Source organism: Calliopsis andreniformis, chromosome 3, assembly GCF_051401765.1.
Source record: "Calliopsis andreniformis isolate RMS-2024a chromosome 3, iyCalAndr_principal, whole genome shotgun sequence".
In the NCBI taxonomy this organism is placed as follows: domain Eukaryota; kingdom Metazoa; phylum Arthropoda; class Insecta; order Hymenoptera; family Andrenidae; genus Calliopsis; species Calliopsis andreniformis.
In genome coordinates, this window is record NC_135064.1 from 23,031,868 (window position 1) to 23,048,008 (window position 16,141).

The window sequence follows — 16,141 nt, forward strand, 5'->3', positions numbered from 1 at the left end:
CAAACCTGATTTTCTATATATAAGTGAAATTTGAATGAGTAATGTAAGTAAAAAAAAGATATTGCATTTTTGTGTAACATTACTTTTTCTGTAGCAATTTATTTCAAATTTGAATGTCATACATTCGACATAAAGTGAACAGAAAAAACGAAAGGTGAATATTTTTTGTGTTGTTAACTAAATTTAGGAAACGTATTAAGGTGTGCAATCTCAAGATAAAGGAATGTTAAATAAATAATAGTGATCTTTGGAGTGTTATTGAATACCAAGTTATTCAATATAATACAATTAATTTTTGCTTAATTAATTATTATATTAGGTAATATTTGTTTTACTTACATAACTTACAGTATGATGTGTAAATATAATTTCTTATTTGAGTATTTGAATGTAGATATATATTTGATACAGGATTAGTAGTAAGCCCTCGTCGAAAATTTGTGCAAATATTGTCTTATCAGATTGTAGTCTTTCTTATATGTACCTAATACGCATACGTTTTATAATAAAATTACAATAGTATTGTTGTTTTATATTTTTTAGCAGAATTATATATGAGCGATAAGAGTGAAAGCTCCATTTCTAAATCTAACATTATATTATAATACGTAAAATATTAAAGTTTTCATTTATCTTTTTTGTTTCAGTCATGAATTAAAACAGCAATGATTTGATATAATTTTATGTTATACGTATGTTAACAATACTTGTTTATTGAAAGAACGTTTTATTCTGTATTTAAATTCGTACGTATTATTTTTTAAACTGAAATAAAAATAATTATGAAGTTTATAACACGAATATCGTATACATGGTATTAAATGTTTAAGTTAAGAAGTTGTTGTTTCTATTTATTCTGCACTGCAGCATAAATATAATACAATATGTATGTAAATTAATAGTTGTTTTCCTTTATGTATTGATTATAATTCTTAACTAACGTAAGTAAAGCTGAATACTGCATTTTTTTTTAATGATTATTATATCATTTGAATAAAGAAATCTAAAAAGAATAATACAAACTGAGTTCTGTACAGCATATTTTCCAAAATAATATCTACTATATATTTGAAATTATGATATACAATAAAAAATAATGAAAATGTTTCAGGTACAAGGGAGACAAACTCATTGTTACTTCTAATCAAGGAAGTTAATTAGTAGGTATAAAAAACAAGTACTTGTAAAATTATTTCTTTGTAAGAGGAGAATGTAAAAACTGATTTGTAAATTACATTGGATAACATCATGTTTATTAGATGTAAAATACTGATTAATTAATCATTTTACAGTTTTAAACTTTTTTGTTTCTTTCAGAGATTAATATTTTGCATGACCTATTTATTTTTTCTATTGTTATGCTTAAAACGATTTGTACTACGTTTATATGTAAACTTGCTTTATACATATGTACATATGTACTCAAGTTATAAAATTATGCGTGCTCTGTATATTGTATACCTTTCTAAATTTTGCAGAATAATATCCAAATATTTACTTTCGAATACATTGAAAAGCTTAATTAATATAAGTCCACTTTGTTAAATACGTACTATAAGGATACACATGTATATATGTATGTACAGTTAAGCGTGCAGTATTTGTAGAAAAAATATAAATGCAGTAACAAAATGTAAGTTTGTGCATTTAGCAGTCATTTTTTTCTTTGAACTCATTAAATTCGATCTACTCGAAACTACTATTCAACCGTATGTACACCTATGTTAACAGAAGCCTCCAGATTTTTATATAAATATTATTTGCCAGCAAATAACACATATTAATTAACCAAATAAGTAAATCTTTTCTCTAAATATGTACTACAATTGATTAAGTAATTAGAACTTCACATTTCTGGTGGTGGACCGTACATTGGATTTAATTGTTGCGTACAACGTATAAATGTAGCACGACGTGGCAATTCGCGCAATCGTGCAGCTCCTGTATACGTGCACGCAGAACGTAGACCACCCAGCATGTCTAATATAGTATTTTCCACTAGACCTTTATAAGGCACTTCTACCGTTTTACCTTCTGACGATCTAAAACAAAAAAAAAATATATAAATTAAAAATTGAAGATATAAAGTACTCTTCCATGTATAGTATGACACCTGTACAAACCTGTATTCAGCAACACCTCCAGCATGTTTTTTCATTGCTGTGCTAGAAGCCATACCATAGAATAATTTGAATTTCTTCCCATTTTTTTCTATGATATCTCCTCCGCATTCATCATGCCCAGCAAACATACCACCTGCCATTACAAAATCTGCACCTGCACCAAAAGCTTTTGCTAAATCGCCTGGACAAGTACAACCTCCGTCCTAAAATAAAATGTGTGAGCAAAATACATGTAATAGAATAAAGTAATAAAATACCCGTTATATGAAATATTTACCGAAATTATATGTCCTTTCAAACCATGAGCAGCGTCTGCACATTCAATTACAGCACTTAATTGTGGATATCCTACACCAGTCTTCATTCTTGTAGTGCATACAGAGCCAGGACCAATTCCAACTTTTATCACATCAGCTCCAGATAGTATTAGTTCTTCTACCATTTCTCCAGTTACCACATTTCCTGCCTGCAATAATTAATCATTATTTTCAAATGTAAAATATGAATTAGTACTAAATGGATTGAATATTTTTTTCACTATCCCTAAAGAATTATGACAAAAGCTGTGCAATTATTATACTTACAATTATTGTATGGTTGGGATATTCTGACCTAACTTTCCTAACATACTCAACAAAATGTTGCGAATATCCATTGGCAACATCTAAACAAATGAATGATAACTCTGGCACAGCAGATAGAACACTTGACAACCTTTCATAGTCCTCTTTCCCTGTACCAGAACTAGCAGCTACATTTTTAAGGCAATCATGGTTCTGAATGGCAAACTCTTTCCAGTCTTCAGCTGTGTAATACTTATGGACAGTGGTAAAAAGACCGTGCTAAAATAAAACAGAACTGATAATAACAATTTTATAATTGCTATCAATAGATATACCACTGTTACACATGTTTTCATTAAATAGAGATAAAATGATATCTTGTACGCATTTCATAATTTTACTGAAACAAAGTAATAAATATAAGTAATTGTAATATACCTTTGATAATGCTTTTGCCATTTCAAATGTTCCTACAGTATCCATGTTCGAAGCCATAACTGGTATTCCCTTATAAGTTTTTTTCGAATTACGAAACGTGATTTCTCTATAGAGATCAACCTAAAATTGTAATAAACAGTAGAATCATGAAAACTATAACCAATTGCTACACTGAATCTTTCAATTAAAGTAATATATAAAGATATATACACAATATACAAGATATTCATTGTAAGTCATTTATGTTGTAATACAATTTTTAAGGGACAAAAAAGTATATCATCTTATATTTGAAAGAACAGTTTCTAAGAATATTTCCATCTAGAAAAACGTCTCAGAAAAACTTTCCATCAGATTTTACAAAAAAACATAGGTGTGTATCGTTATTAGAATTTTAGATTACGATGGCTATATATGAAGATTGAAGGAAGTTTGTGAGAAAAAATGTAATAGAAAAAAATATGATGATAAATCATTCTAAATATTTCAAATGTTACTTACATCAGACCTGCTTTTCAGTGTACTTCTTTTCGGCCGTAATAAAACATCCTTAAAATCTAATTTAATGTCGTTGATGATATTAGGCATTTTAGCAGGCAGTTATTTCCTCTTAAATTAATACTCCGTTACCAAACAGTTTCGAACAAATCCTGTCGACGAATGAAGGCTGCCTGAGCTGAAGCTGAGACTTGTAGTTTCGCGGCGAACTTCCTACTTAAAGGCGCTTAATAGTCAGCAATCTATACGTTAATACAGACACATTGAAACGACACATTGAGCTCAATCCCATCAAAATTACCAATAAGATTGAAAGATAAATTCAGTAACCGTTGAATAGCTCGATTCTTAACCAATTGTAGAAATGTATATAAAATAATTGTAACGATGTATCAAAATTACTTTATATAATCCGATAGATTAGATGTCTAATTATAAGCTTTTATATTTCGTATTAGGCGAATTCAATTGAATGCTCTTATAAAATTGTAAGACTTTAATTCATTTATTAATATATTTATAGCGCATTTAACTTACGATTTATGCTTTTTAATAGATATAAATGCACAGTTTTCTAGTTGAAACTACTGAGTTGCTGAATCAACATAATGTTACTAAGCAAGTTGGATAAATCGTTTAGGAAACGGTTGACTATTTGCATCATTTATCTTGTATATGTACATTTTCTGTTTTATCGTTAGTCGTAAATATGTGTACGTAGAGTACGTACACAACACAAAAAGATATTTTTAAAAATTACGTGGAAAAAACATAAAATTAAAATTTTCTGAAATAACGTTCCCTGAAATATGGAGTAATGAAATATACACAATTTCTAATTATATTTAATAGATTATTTTATTTCTTGATATTCAATACTGGTTATAATATATGTACAAAGGTGAATGAATATAAAAGATATTAATTGTTCAAGAATCATGTATTGTATTCCATCACACAGCATTTACAATTATATGGAATGGATCACATGTAATATTACTAATGCAAACATTATAAATGTATGCACGTAAATTTGTCCCTATCATACGAACCACAGTTACAAAATAAGCTTACAGTAAAGATGAACCTTATTATAATTTCGCTATTATAAATGGCATCGACTTAATGCGTAATATGAGCAAAATGATGACTAATGAAATTTGATTTATGAAACAATTCTTGACTTGAACGAGATATGAAATTTGTTGACTAGGCAGCATCATACGTCAAAATATTAATGAGTTTAACGATGGACGTAAAAATAGTCTTGCTTGGAAGTCATCGGAAAACAAGAGTTAACGAAATTTTCGATAGTCCGCAGTTAAGAGTAGAACTGTATTAGAGATAGAACGGTCTATTTTTCACATATCCTTGAACTCGTCAGTACCATTGTTGAGCATCAGTATGTTAGGATTCTCCTTCTCAAACTCTGTCGCATCCCTGCCGCCGGGTCGTTCATCTTGCCCCCATTCACCAAGGGTCACGTTCATCACGTCTGGTTGATCCCGCTTTTCTTCCTCCTCTTTCTGTGACATTACTAATAGTGTATGATGAAACGTATCATACGTATATGGAGTAAAAAATTGATTTTAATTACATACTAGTCAAACACAAGTTTAATCAACAATATCGTGTACTACATAATTTATTCGTCATATAAATTATAAACTGAAAACCTGCTAATAATACACATTAAATTAGCATTGAACAGTAGTGTAATAATAAAAACTTAAATATATGTAGCCCATATCGTGTAATCTTATTGTTACTTTTCACAAACCTGTTTATCCTCCTGGGCAAATTTGTCAAACATATTCGCAAACACTTTTTTCTCTTTCGCCAATTGCTTCTTCATAATACTACAACAAACTGCCTGCTGTTTTATAGCTGCTGCATTCTTTGGTTCTATCTTCAGAACCTCTTGGAAATCTTTGATCGCAATTTCAGGAGACGCTAGCCCGAGATAAGCTTGTCCTCTTCTAAATAGTGCTTTCACGTTTTGTGGGCTTAATTCAAGAGCTTTGTTACACGAATCCTTTGCTTCGACATTCTGATCTGTTTTCAAGTAACACAAGCCAAGATTTAAATGCGCCGACAAAATAAGATCGTCTCTTTCCTTTTTAAGATCGTCTTTGAAGTCTTCTGCATAGTCCAATAGTGAAACAACTGTTTTATACATTTTAATAGCTAAACTGTACTTATTTGCTTTGAAGTAATTGGTTCCTTTTTCTTTGAAAATCTTAGCCTGTTCTATTTTTTCAGGAGCCTTTAAGCTCCAAGTCACAACAGACTGAAATAAAGAGGAATTAGTATTAATAAAGTATATTTAATTACATTAGGGGATATTTAATAAAAAATAATTACCTTTTCAAAGCTTTTCAGTTCTACTATGTATTCAACAGTGGCGTTTGGTGGTATATTAAACTCTGGTTTTCCTATATTTTTATATGCATACTTGCTGTTAATTTTCAGTTTTGATTTCTCTCCAGCTTTAAAGCTTTCTAAAGCTTTTTCTACACCCTCTACAATATCGCAGTCTTCTCCTTCACCAAGACAAAATTGAACATCTCTATCTTCGAATTCTTTTCCATCATATATTCCCGTTATGTGTACTGAGAAAAAGAAAAATTTTAAATTAAGTATATTATTAACAACAAAAACTGAAATCTCGCACATGTATACTTACTATTTACTAAGGCACTTTCTTGTGGAAAAGTATAGCCTTTTCCTTCAGTGATCCGATACTTCTCAATACTTCCATCATTGTCAGGACTCAAGTCTTCTCCTTTCCAGTCGATCATTTCAATCTGAAATGAAATTATGTTAAATGCATAAATAAATTTAATATGTACTAAATGTTTAATTCTCTACTTATGTGCTTACTTCAAACTTAAGTGTTGCATCTGGAGGAATCTTAGGTGGACTACCAGTTTTCCCATATGCATATTTCGAAGCACAGGTCAATACTGCAACTTCACCTTTTTTCATAGTAGCTACACCAATGTCCCAAGCTTTAATAACACTTCCTTTCATAAGCTCAAATTTAAATGGCTCATTGCGATCCCTGCTGGAATCAAACTTTGTTCCATCCAACAAAGTGCCCGTGTAATGCACTATTACATTGCTTCCTGGTGCTGGAGTTTCATCTCCAACACCCTCTTTGATAATTTCTTTCAAGACGCCTCCATCCTTTTCGGGAGAAATATCTATTGCAGCCATTCTAAATGAAAAAAATATTAAAATAAATATTTTTTGCATTTACACTGTATTTTCATTCATTTCAAACAGTGAATTCAAAAGAGATAAAAGATAAATGAAAATTAATTATTATGCTACGATACAAAATATTTTGTGATACATAGATATGATAATGAAAGAAAAGAGTTATCATACAGTACTGCCCGCTTTATCGTTTGTCGTCATTCCCATTTTTTATACATCTAAGAAATAATCTAGTACTTGAAATATATTTGAAAATGTTACAATCCTAAACTATCTTTCAAAAATTCATGAATCATGTTCGTTCTCGTCATACTGACCCGAGTCAGTGCTGTTTGTATCCGGTATCAGAATCACACTCACATTCATTGTTTCTCCTTCGCTCACTCGAATTTTCGGGACATCTACCCGGTCAGACAAACGTCCAGATATGATCTTGAACTGCAGACGCTTAAGCGAGCAGTACTGTAATATGTGATTTACGGTATACACTAAACAAACAAACAACATTTATGTGATCATCAACGAAAAATCGAAACAAATGTTATTTACATACATGTATACTTTTTCAGAGTGAAACGTAATCATGAAGTACTTACTTTTGTTATGTTTTATGTATAATGTTCTAGTAATGAAATAGTGATTAATGCGTGAATCGTGAAGACAGGTTCAAACCTAGAGAGACTATTCCAGAAACTCACTGGCCTCCAAGCACATTTAAAGTAATCAATAGAACTTACCAGAAATTCTAAAGCTTCGCTTCCGTATCGATTATCGACTTTTAATTTTATACCTCGATTGTAGATATCGATACCGTACTTTACGACGTTCGCATGTTTTTATTTATTTAAAAAAATTAGTTCGGTTTCAAAGTGAAACTACCTACTTATTTAAGTGTAAATCTTTCGACGAGTTTATGTAAATCATTTTTATACGTATCTTCACTATACAATTATTAATTTTTAATAGTATTATCGGTCATAGCAATTAAGACAAGATACTAAGATTAATGTAAGTATTTTGTTTACCTTGTATTATTTGTCACCATTAAGATTTATTGTATATTGAATTGAAAACTGTTTATCTGTAGTACGATATATTTAAAATTACTTATAGATGGCTCTGTAAGTCTCATTGTGACACGATTTTTGAGTTTCTTCAAGTACTTCAACAGAAGGAACGTATATTACGCAAAATGAATTAATTCTTAGTCGAATTATTTATTTTAATTCTGTTTATTGCTTTGGTCTGGATGAAGGTACATATACATAATTTTCAATTACATATTTTTAATAAAAAAATCATACAACAGTGTGTACAATAATAACAATATTGAGATATTAATAACTAAATTGTTTCTTAATTAAATATACTTTGAAAACCAACGTATATGTATAATTTAATACTAACAAAAGAGATTTTAAATACACATTTTCACACAAATAAAAGATTGTTTCTATAGAAGGAAAAATTGAAGTCTTAATTGAAGACAATGGGTGGTTTGTAGAATTCATACTATATTTTAATCTGTAAAATTACAGATACTGTTGCTCGTATAAGTACATACAAAAATATTATATTTAATAAATTACAGTTTATCTAAAAAGATACCAATATATTATAAAGAAAACATGATATGCATTGGCAAATATACTAGTTCTGATGTTTTATTCATTGAACTAGACACTTGTAAATATAACATAGATAATGTACATATAAAAAATACCACAATTTCTAGTTAAACAGAATGCATATTGTATCTGGGTAATTACCGTCACTTTGATAGTGATTTACCAATTACACAATGTAATTTTCATTTTTTATTTATATTATTTTGAAACCTTATTATATTTTAGCTTGTGCACAAAGTTGATAAAAATATACTAAACGTAAATTTACGAATATAAAATACATATGTATTACATTCGTTAAATTTAATATTAAATAATATAACAAAGTTTTTGTGTACATAATAACTTTATTGAAAACACAAAATATTTTCCATATTTCTGACTAGACAAGATAAATCTTATTTAACATATTGCTTAGTTTTGTTCAAGTTACATTTATATAATCAATCTGATCATATATTAAATTTTCTGTTAATCTATTGCCATATATAATTAAACCAAAATGTAGCTTCAATTTAATAAATATTAGAATGTAAATCCTTGTTCATGTTTTCTATTTTATTATGTGCACTTATAAATTCCATGTATCATGTATTGTTACAAATTATAAAATTATAATTTTAATTTATTTCTAAATACTCTTATGAAGAGATAAATATTTCAAAAGAATATATAATTTGTTTATTAGTTTTATGAAATGAACAAAATTTATTAAACTATGAATTTGTTGAAGTATCTTTTTCGCTAATAAATATTCGTTTTACAGATAAAATATTTAAATGGATGAATATATGTTATACATGTTTCTACTGTCTATGCCAATATTGTGCGTAATACATTCTATTTTTGTAGTGCATATTGTTCCTTTTATTGAATTATAAAAAATTCATATATTAGATAATTTAGAAACTCAAATATAAATTTGTTCTATTTTTAACAGCCTTTTAGATTTAAACAGTTAATTTGGAATTTTAGATTAAAATCTTTATAACTTAAAGCTAAAGTATTATTCATATAGCACTCATGCATTATTAGCGATGTATTCTCTACATCATCAAAGAATTACAAAATAAAAATTTTATAATTTTATTCAGACGTATAACTATATGGAAAAAAGACTTATATCACAGTAAGTTTTACTCTCGTAACATACAGATTCTCATATGCAATATGTAGAATTAAAAATATGTTTCAAAATTTTTAAAACTACAGAGAATAGAGATTTAAACTTTACTGTGTTTACTTTAACAACATCGAATTTCATATCAAATTAAGTAAACTCTATCTCAGTAATTATTCAAAGAAGATATTATTTATGTCTATTAATATTTGTAAAATTATGCTATTATAGCATAGTTAATGTATGTGTTTTAGTATACATGTTCTGATCAAAATTTTTTTTTACAAATTAAAATGTAAGAAACGTATTTCAAGATAAATAGCATGTACATGTAATGAAATTTATGACTCATAACTTTAGAAAATTTTTAAGAACAAATTTTGCAAGCTATATAATGTAAAAATGACAATTTGTTTAATTTACGAAAAATGTAAACGAATTACTAATACTAATTTCTACATTACTGATATGGTAAAGACTACTATCCTTTATTCAATTAGAAACATTGTTATTAACACATTGCGTATAGGTCATAAAATATCTTCTTTCTGCATTGCACTTTAATTATTTTTAATTGCTATAATACTGCTATTTTGTTAGTAATTCAGTCAAATTGTTCAGTTTTATATTATATTATAACAATTTCTAATAAAAGAATATGTGTACCGATCTTTATACACCAAAAAGTAGGCAGATTCTAAGAATTATTTATATAAATAAACTATATGCAATGTGTTATACAAATGTAATAACTAATAATTATGTTGTCATTAAATATTCAAAAGCTCATTCAATGTTTTGAAGAATCATTATATAAATATATTGATCTTTTCATGTATACATAAAATGCAATGTTAATATTTTAAATCGTTATTTGCATAAAAGTAATAATTTAAAATTGAGGCAGTTCTGTTAGCTTAAAATTTCTATAACAGAATAATTAAAAGATTTGTGTCAAATTGAGTAAAATTTATAAATTATGAGATGTTACATTTCAAAATAAAAAGATTTGACTTTCTTCTATATTGCTTATTTTTGTTCTACAAAATTGCACAAACATTAATAAATATCTAAAATATGGCATAAAAATAATAATATAGTTTTCAAACGCAGAACTGTGATTTAAGATGTTCAAATACTTAAAGTAAGTATTATTCAGGTCAATACATACTTGAAATCATTAAGAAATGTTTTGTACAGAACTGTTACCTTTTTTGACATAATATCCTCAGAATATTCCTATATAACAATACACAAAGGTATCAATTAACACAATTGCAATTATTGAATACCATACCAATTTTTATCTTACTTATAATACAAAAACAAATTTGTGACATTTAGAAAAATTATTTTCTGTTTTTCTAACTCCAATTTTAAGCAAATAATTTAATAAAATAATTTTGAATACTACAAATGCATATTGTACTTTTTGAATGCCTAATAACTGATTTGTATGCAAATCACATTACAACTAGATCTTTTCTTGACATAAAGATAATCTGTCCGTTAGACTTACAGGTACTAGTAGTGTACCAGCACTCTTTTGTAAGTTCACATTGTCAAGTGGAAAGGATACCCAATGTTTAATTACACTACTAATTTGTACTCTTTTTTAACAACATAAAATTTATGTTTTTTCCCAAGTAAACCCCATATGACAGCAATATTTTCAATGATTAAATTAAATGGAATTGTTGATAATGCCCCACATATGCACAAAATAAATCGTGCAATACCAAATCGATATAACGAAACTGATTTGATTATTCCAAAAACGTACATATAAATATTTACTGCACCAATGAAAGCACACAGAAAATCTATCACTGGTGGACAAGTAATAGGAAAAATTCCAGCTAATACAATATTTGAAGTAGAAAGAGGCATTGTTACCCATGAGTAACAAGATATACCTAATAGCAATTTTTTATTTAATGGAATAGCTTTGGAATGTACGACAAGTAATATACCTTGCAGCCATCTCTTCCTTTGTTGTATGAAATCCCACAATGTAAATGGTGATTTTTCCCACATCTCACCTTCTATAAAATTAAAGGTGTACCCTTGGGTAAATGCTTTCATTGCAAAGAAACAATCTTCAGCCACAGACCCATCCAATCCATTGTTGAAAGATACTTCTCTTTCTGCACCCATCTGTAATAATAGACACTTTGTAACTTTGGAACATAATTAAATATGCAGATATTTACCTGAGTAACTACATAAGAACCTTTCATACTAAAAAATGGCTTATGAAACATAGTAAATTGTAGTCTTAGTTTCCCCATATCATCCGCTACTCTAAAACTGTCAGCCAGAGTAGTAATCCAGTTAATAACATCTTCATTTGCATATGTTATTAGCCCTTGTCCAAATGTATGTTTTCCATCCAATACAAAATTCAATATTCCACGAACAGAATTTTCAGTCAATAAAGTCTCTTCATCAAGATGCACAACCCAATCATGATCATCTAATTCATTTACTGAATTTTCTAAACAATATTGCAATGCACGTGCTTTAAACAAAGCACCACTACTTGTTCGATAATTTGCTGGTACAACAACTTCTCTAACTCTTCTGTGAGAAGATAATCCAATAGGCTTATCACTTACTACTTCAATTTGAAAATTCTCTAAACCTGTTTCTATACATTTGCTCAGATTTCTCTTTACATTCTCCTTTACGAGCAGTGGGTAATCTCCACGTGTTACTACTCTAATACAAATGAATGGTGCAAGTAATGGTGAACCTTTCAAAATAACTTTGTCTGGGAACGCATTATATATTATCAACCCAACGAAATTAAATAGCACTTGAGGAAAAGACAGAAATGTCAATGATCTTAAAAAATATAATGCAAGTGTGCCAATAAATCCATATTGAACCCATGGATCTAATTCTTTTTTCTTGCTGTTCCATCTAATTCCACCACAGATCAATTCGAAACAAATTATTATAATAAACAATAGGCAACAGTGCAAAACGTGTTTTGTTATACTGCTCAGCATTATTCCTGAAAAATACAAAATTAAATAAATCATTACATAATAAATAAGACTAAACAGATTACTCTAATAAGATTTCTTTTTCTTTAATGAAACAAATATTAATAAAGCAATGCTAGAACTATCAACTGATTGAATATCAATAAGAAAATAATACAACTATTGAAACATTATTTTACGAGATTATTGGCAAGGTAATGTTAAAAAAAATGAAATCATTGTAGCATTATATTTTGCATAATTGTATAAATAACAAAACGATAACTAATTTTTATAAAATAACTTATACATTTAATAAGAATAAAAACACTAGAGTTAACATAACCTTATTAGTTTATACACCTATCTAAGATATCTATTCAAAATCTTATATAACGGATCATATAATAGCATGCATTTAATACACTAAATAAGTTCGAGTTACTACTGTAATATTACTGCAATGTTTAATTAATAAAATTCAATAATACTGGGGTTTCCAGGAAATATTCATTATTTGTTTTAAGTCAAAGAAAGTTAGATTAGTCTTATCATAGTCTTAGATACCTCAAATATTTTATGTAGCCAAATCTCAATGAAATATATCACTTAACGATATACTTTTCTCAGCCCATTGCCTGTGGCAACAGGTGAACACTAGAAAATAGTTTAAAGTCTGGGACGGACTGAAATTACTCTCATGACTTCAACAGTACTTCACTCCCCTTGATTCTTATTGACTCAGATGACTTATTTTCCAATAAACTTCGATCCCATTTCACAAAAGCGATGATTAACGTTCACTTGAGATAAGGGAACACAATCGATTTCAGAATTCTCAGTGATCACTCTGCTCCGTGCACTCTGTGCCGGTAATTTGGCCCAGTTTGGCCGCCTAATGAATCATACAACTGATAACTGATAAAAATCACTTTTTTAATGCACCAACGCGTCTGAAATCAGTATACCTGATTGGTCAGCACGTCTACTTTAAATAACATTATAATGTATAGACCTTGTTTAAGTGACTTAATTATTGATAAATATTATATCATATATTTCTGCGCGTATATACATATATCGCGTTTTAAGTAGTTTTACATACAGCTGGAAACTACATCATGAATCTAAAGTTATATTGTATGTAATACACATAAGAGGCATTTGAAAAAACTATTATAGAACGTCTATTTTTATTATTTTGAAAGAGATTTTAAAAACTGGGAAAAATAGTACGATTAGTCGACTACTAATCGGGCAAGAATCGTGACTCCTGTTCGAGTGCCGCTATAAAAATAAGGGTATCTTGATATTCTTATCCAAATGAAATGTTTTAAAGTTCAGGAGGCATGTAAACCTGACATATCTGTACGTAAACAATTACTACAAGTCAGTAGACTGCGGATGTTTACGAATATCATTATATAACGTATGCTTTAGGTATTTCGTATATTCTTGCATATTATACTGTTTTTTCTATTATTTTACACATTGATATTTCTCATAAATGGATTACATTTGCAGCTTACAATAAATCAATAATGTATGATGTGTAGACATAAAAAATGTATTCAATTGCTGAGCGCTAAATTAATCGGCTAATGCAAAATACAAACGACACGCAACAAAGAATAAATTAAAAATAGCGGATAGCGCATGAACTATATAAAAATATAAAGTTTTATTTTGTGGCCTGTCGGTCTTTTAATATGATTAAAAATATATAGGAGTAAGCTTAACGCATTGATTAATTAAAAAAATAATTACATACATATATACTTCTTACATCACGAATAAGTATGTTATTCATATAAACATGATTTGAATATTAAGGCGAAGTTTTCAATTACGTTTAGTCAGTTCATCAGATGGCGCTGTAGTAGATCACAGAAACACGTTTCCCCTCTTTCTATTTCGTGTTCATTCGTTCTTTACCGTTTACCAACGCATCGGAACGGTCTTACTTTTGTCTTTGAGCGTGATCCACGTTTCGTGTCGTAAGACTTAAAGGTAAAAATATTTGTTAAGTCGTAATCTTTATCGCATAATATTGCACGTTATTATTATTTCATACGCTGAGAAATTGAACTGCATGATTTATTTATAAAGTTATGTATTGTATTAAAGGATGATTTTGGATGCGGTGTATAGTTTGAACCTTAAACATTTTTCATGTGCACGAAAACATTTTATTGAAAAAAGAATCAATATTGAAAAAAGGAACTGTAAATTCATATATGTTTGAAACATTTTTGTATTTAATTTTTTTGATACTCGGGGAGATTCCACTTTAGTTATGTTCTCAAATATTTAGCATATGTATTAAGTGCTGTAGTTTTTAATATAAAATATTTTCCTAGAAGTGTTCTGTATTACAAAAAATGTTAATACTAAATTATATTTTACTTTTCCGCATAATATCATGTTAATACACTATTCATTAGCTTATACGTGGTAGAGGTTAGTACTGTGCAAAGTAGTAATAATGGTACTCGATATAATAAAGTATATAGCTTTTGTGTTTCTTTTAATAGCTAAAGTTACATATTAAAAATTGATCTGTACACATGATGAGTACTTTAACATTCACCATCTTTCGACTGATACCTGTGATGGTACCTTTTGTACTGAAAATAATTTATTAACATGGAAACCTAGTTCATTGAATAGAATAGAAATTGACAATATATTGTTTATTTTTCAGAATGCGTTACGTGGCCGCTTATCTTTTGGCTGCCCTAGGAGGCAAAGCTTCTCCTAGTCAAAATGATATTGAAAAAATCTTATCCTCTGTTGGAATTGAAGCAGATGGTGAAAAACTCAAGAAAGTTATATCTGAACTGAATGGAAAGTCAATTGATGAACTCATAGCGCAAGGTATATTTCCTTAATTATTTTTAATCATACATGTTTGATATTTGAAATATACAGGGTGGGCTAGTAAGAATTATTGCTTTGAAGCCAAGTATCTTAATATCTTTCAATTAACATCATCTATAAAAAAATCATTTTTAATCATACAATGGGTTTCTTTTATACCAAATCATTTTCTACTTGAAATCAATTCTTATTAGTTTACCCTATACTATTAAGAACAAGAAAAATATAAATTCATTCTTTGAAAATATTTATTCATATTTTGTAAACATTTTAATTATTACAGGACGTGAGAAATTGTCATCCATGCCAGTTGGTGGTGCTGTGGCTGCCAGTGCAGCTGCAGCACCAGCTGGAGCTGCTGCACCTGCAGCTGAAGAGAAGAAAGGTAAGTTTTCTATCTGAATTGCTGTTTCTGAACTGTTTTACTTTGTAGTTATGATTATTTTAAAGAAGAAAAACTCAAGAAAACTATTTGTTATTAAACCAAATTTTCATTTACAGAAGAGAAGAAGCCAGCAAAGGAAGAATCTGAATCAGATGACGACGATATGGGCTTCGGTCTCTTCGATTAAATTGTACAACACCAATACAGTGAAACACATGTATTATACAGTTGTGACAAAATGATTTTTAAATAAATTGTATTTTTACTTTATGGTACCTAATTATTAGGGGTATA

At 28.6% G+C, this 16,141-nt stretch overlaps 4 protein-coding genes across 8 annotated transcripts; 1 reads left to right on the plus strand and 3 right to left on the minus strand.

Annotated features, from left to right (window-relative positions):
- Positions 1-1,634: 1,634 nt before the first annotated feature.
- LOC143188873 (GMP reductase 1) lies at positions 1,635-4,343 on the minus strand. Its single transcript, XM_076393371.1, has 7 exons — positions 4,160-4,343; positions 3,626-3,864; positions 3,125-3,244; positions 2,708-2,965; positions 2,401-2,589; positions 2,124-2,326; positions 1,635-2,042 (listed from the first exon to the last, which is right to left on the minus strand). Exons 2-7 carry the CDS (start codon positions 3,710-3,712, stop codon positions 1,847-1,849), a joined length of 1,053 nt encoding a protein of 350 aa, XP_076249486.1. The 5' UTR covers positions 3,713-3,864; positions 4,160-4,343; the 3' UTR covers positions 1,635-1,846.
- A 198-nt stretch (positions 4,344-4,541) lies between these two features.
- On the minus strand, positions 4,542-7,577 carry Fkbp59 (FK506-binding protein 59kD). Of its 5 annotated transcripts, none has more exons than XM_076393365.1 (6): positions 7,441-7,577; positions 6,506-6,842; positions 6,309-6,429; positions 5,987-6,234; positions 5,403-5,912; positions 4,542-5,148 (listed from the first exon to the last, which is right to left on the minus strand). In XM_076393365.1, exons 2-6 carry the CDS (start codon positions 6,839-6,841, stop codon positions 4,984-4,986), a joined length of 1,380 nt encoding a protein of 459 aa, XP_076249480.1. In that variant the 5' UTR covers position 6,842; positions 7,441-7,577; the 3' UTR covers positions 4,542-4,983. The 5 variants fall into 5 exon arrangements, with proteins under 5 accessions (XP_076249480.1, XP_076249481.1, XP_076249485.1 ...); XM_076393366.1 differs by lacking the exon at positions 7,441-7,577 and adding an exon at positions 7,162-7,287; XM_076393370.1 differs by having other exon boundaries at positions 4,937-5,159.
- Positions 7,578-10,870: 3,293 nt separating this feature from the next.
- Positions 10,871-13,448, minus strand: Egh (beta-1,4-mannosyltransferase egh). The gene is made up of 3 exons (XM_076393604.1): positions 13,150-13,448; positions 11,806-12,611; positions 10,871-11,749 (listed from the first exon to the last, which is right to left on the minus strand). Exons 2-3 carry the CDS (start codon positions 12,604-12,606, stop codon positions 11,183-11,185), a joined length of 1,368 nt encoding a protein of 455 aa, XP_076249719.1. The 5' UTR covers positions 12,607-12,611; positions 13,150-13,448; the 3' UTR covers positions 10,871-11,182.
- A 1,003-nt stretch (positions 13,449-14,451) lies between these two features.
- Positions 14,452-16,117, plus strand: Rplp2 (ribosomal protein LP2). Its single transcript, XM_076393198.1, has 4 exons — positions 14,452-14,592; positions 15,287-15,459; positions 15,746-15,847; positions 15,964-16,117. Exons 2-4 carry the CDS (start codon positions 15,288-15,290, stop codon positions 16,032-16,034), a joined length of 345 nt encoding a protein of 114 aa, XP_076249313.1. The 5' UTR covers positions 14,452-14,592; position 15,287; the 3' UTR covers positions 16,035-16,117.
- Positions 16,118-16,141: the final 24 nt, after the last annotated feature.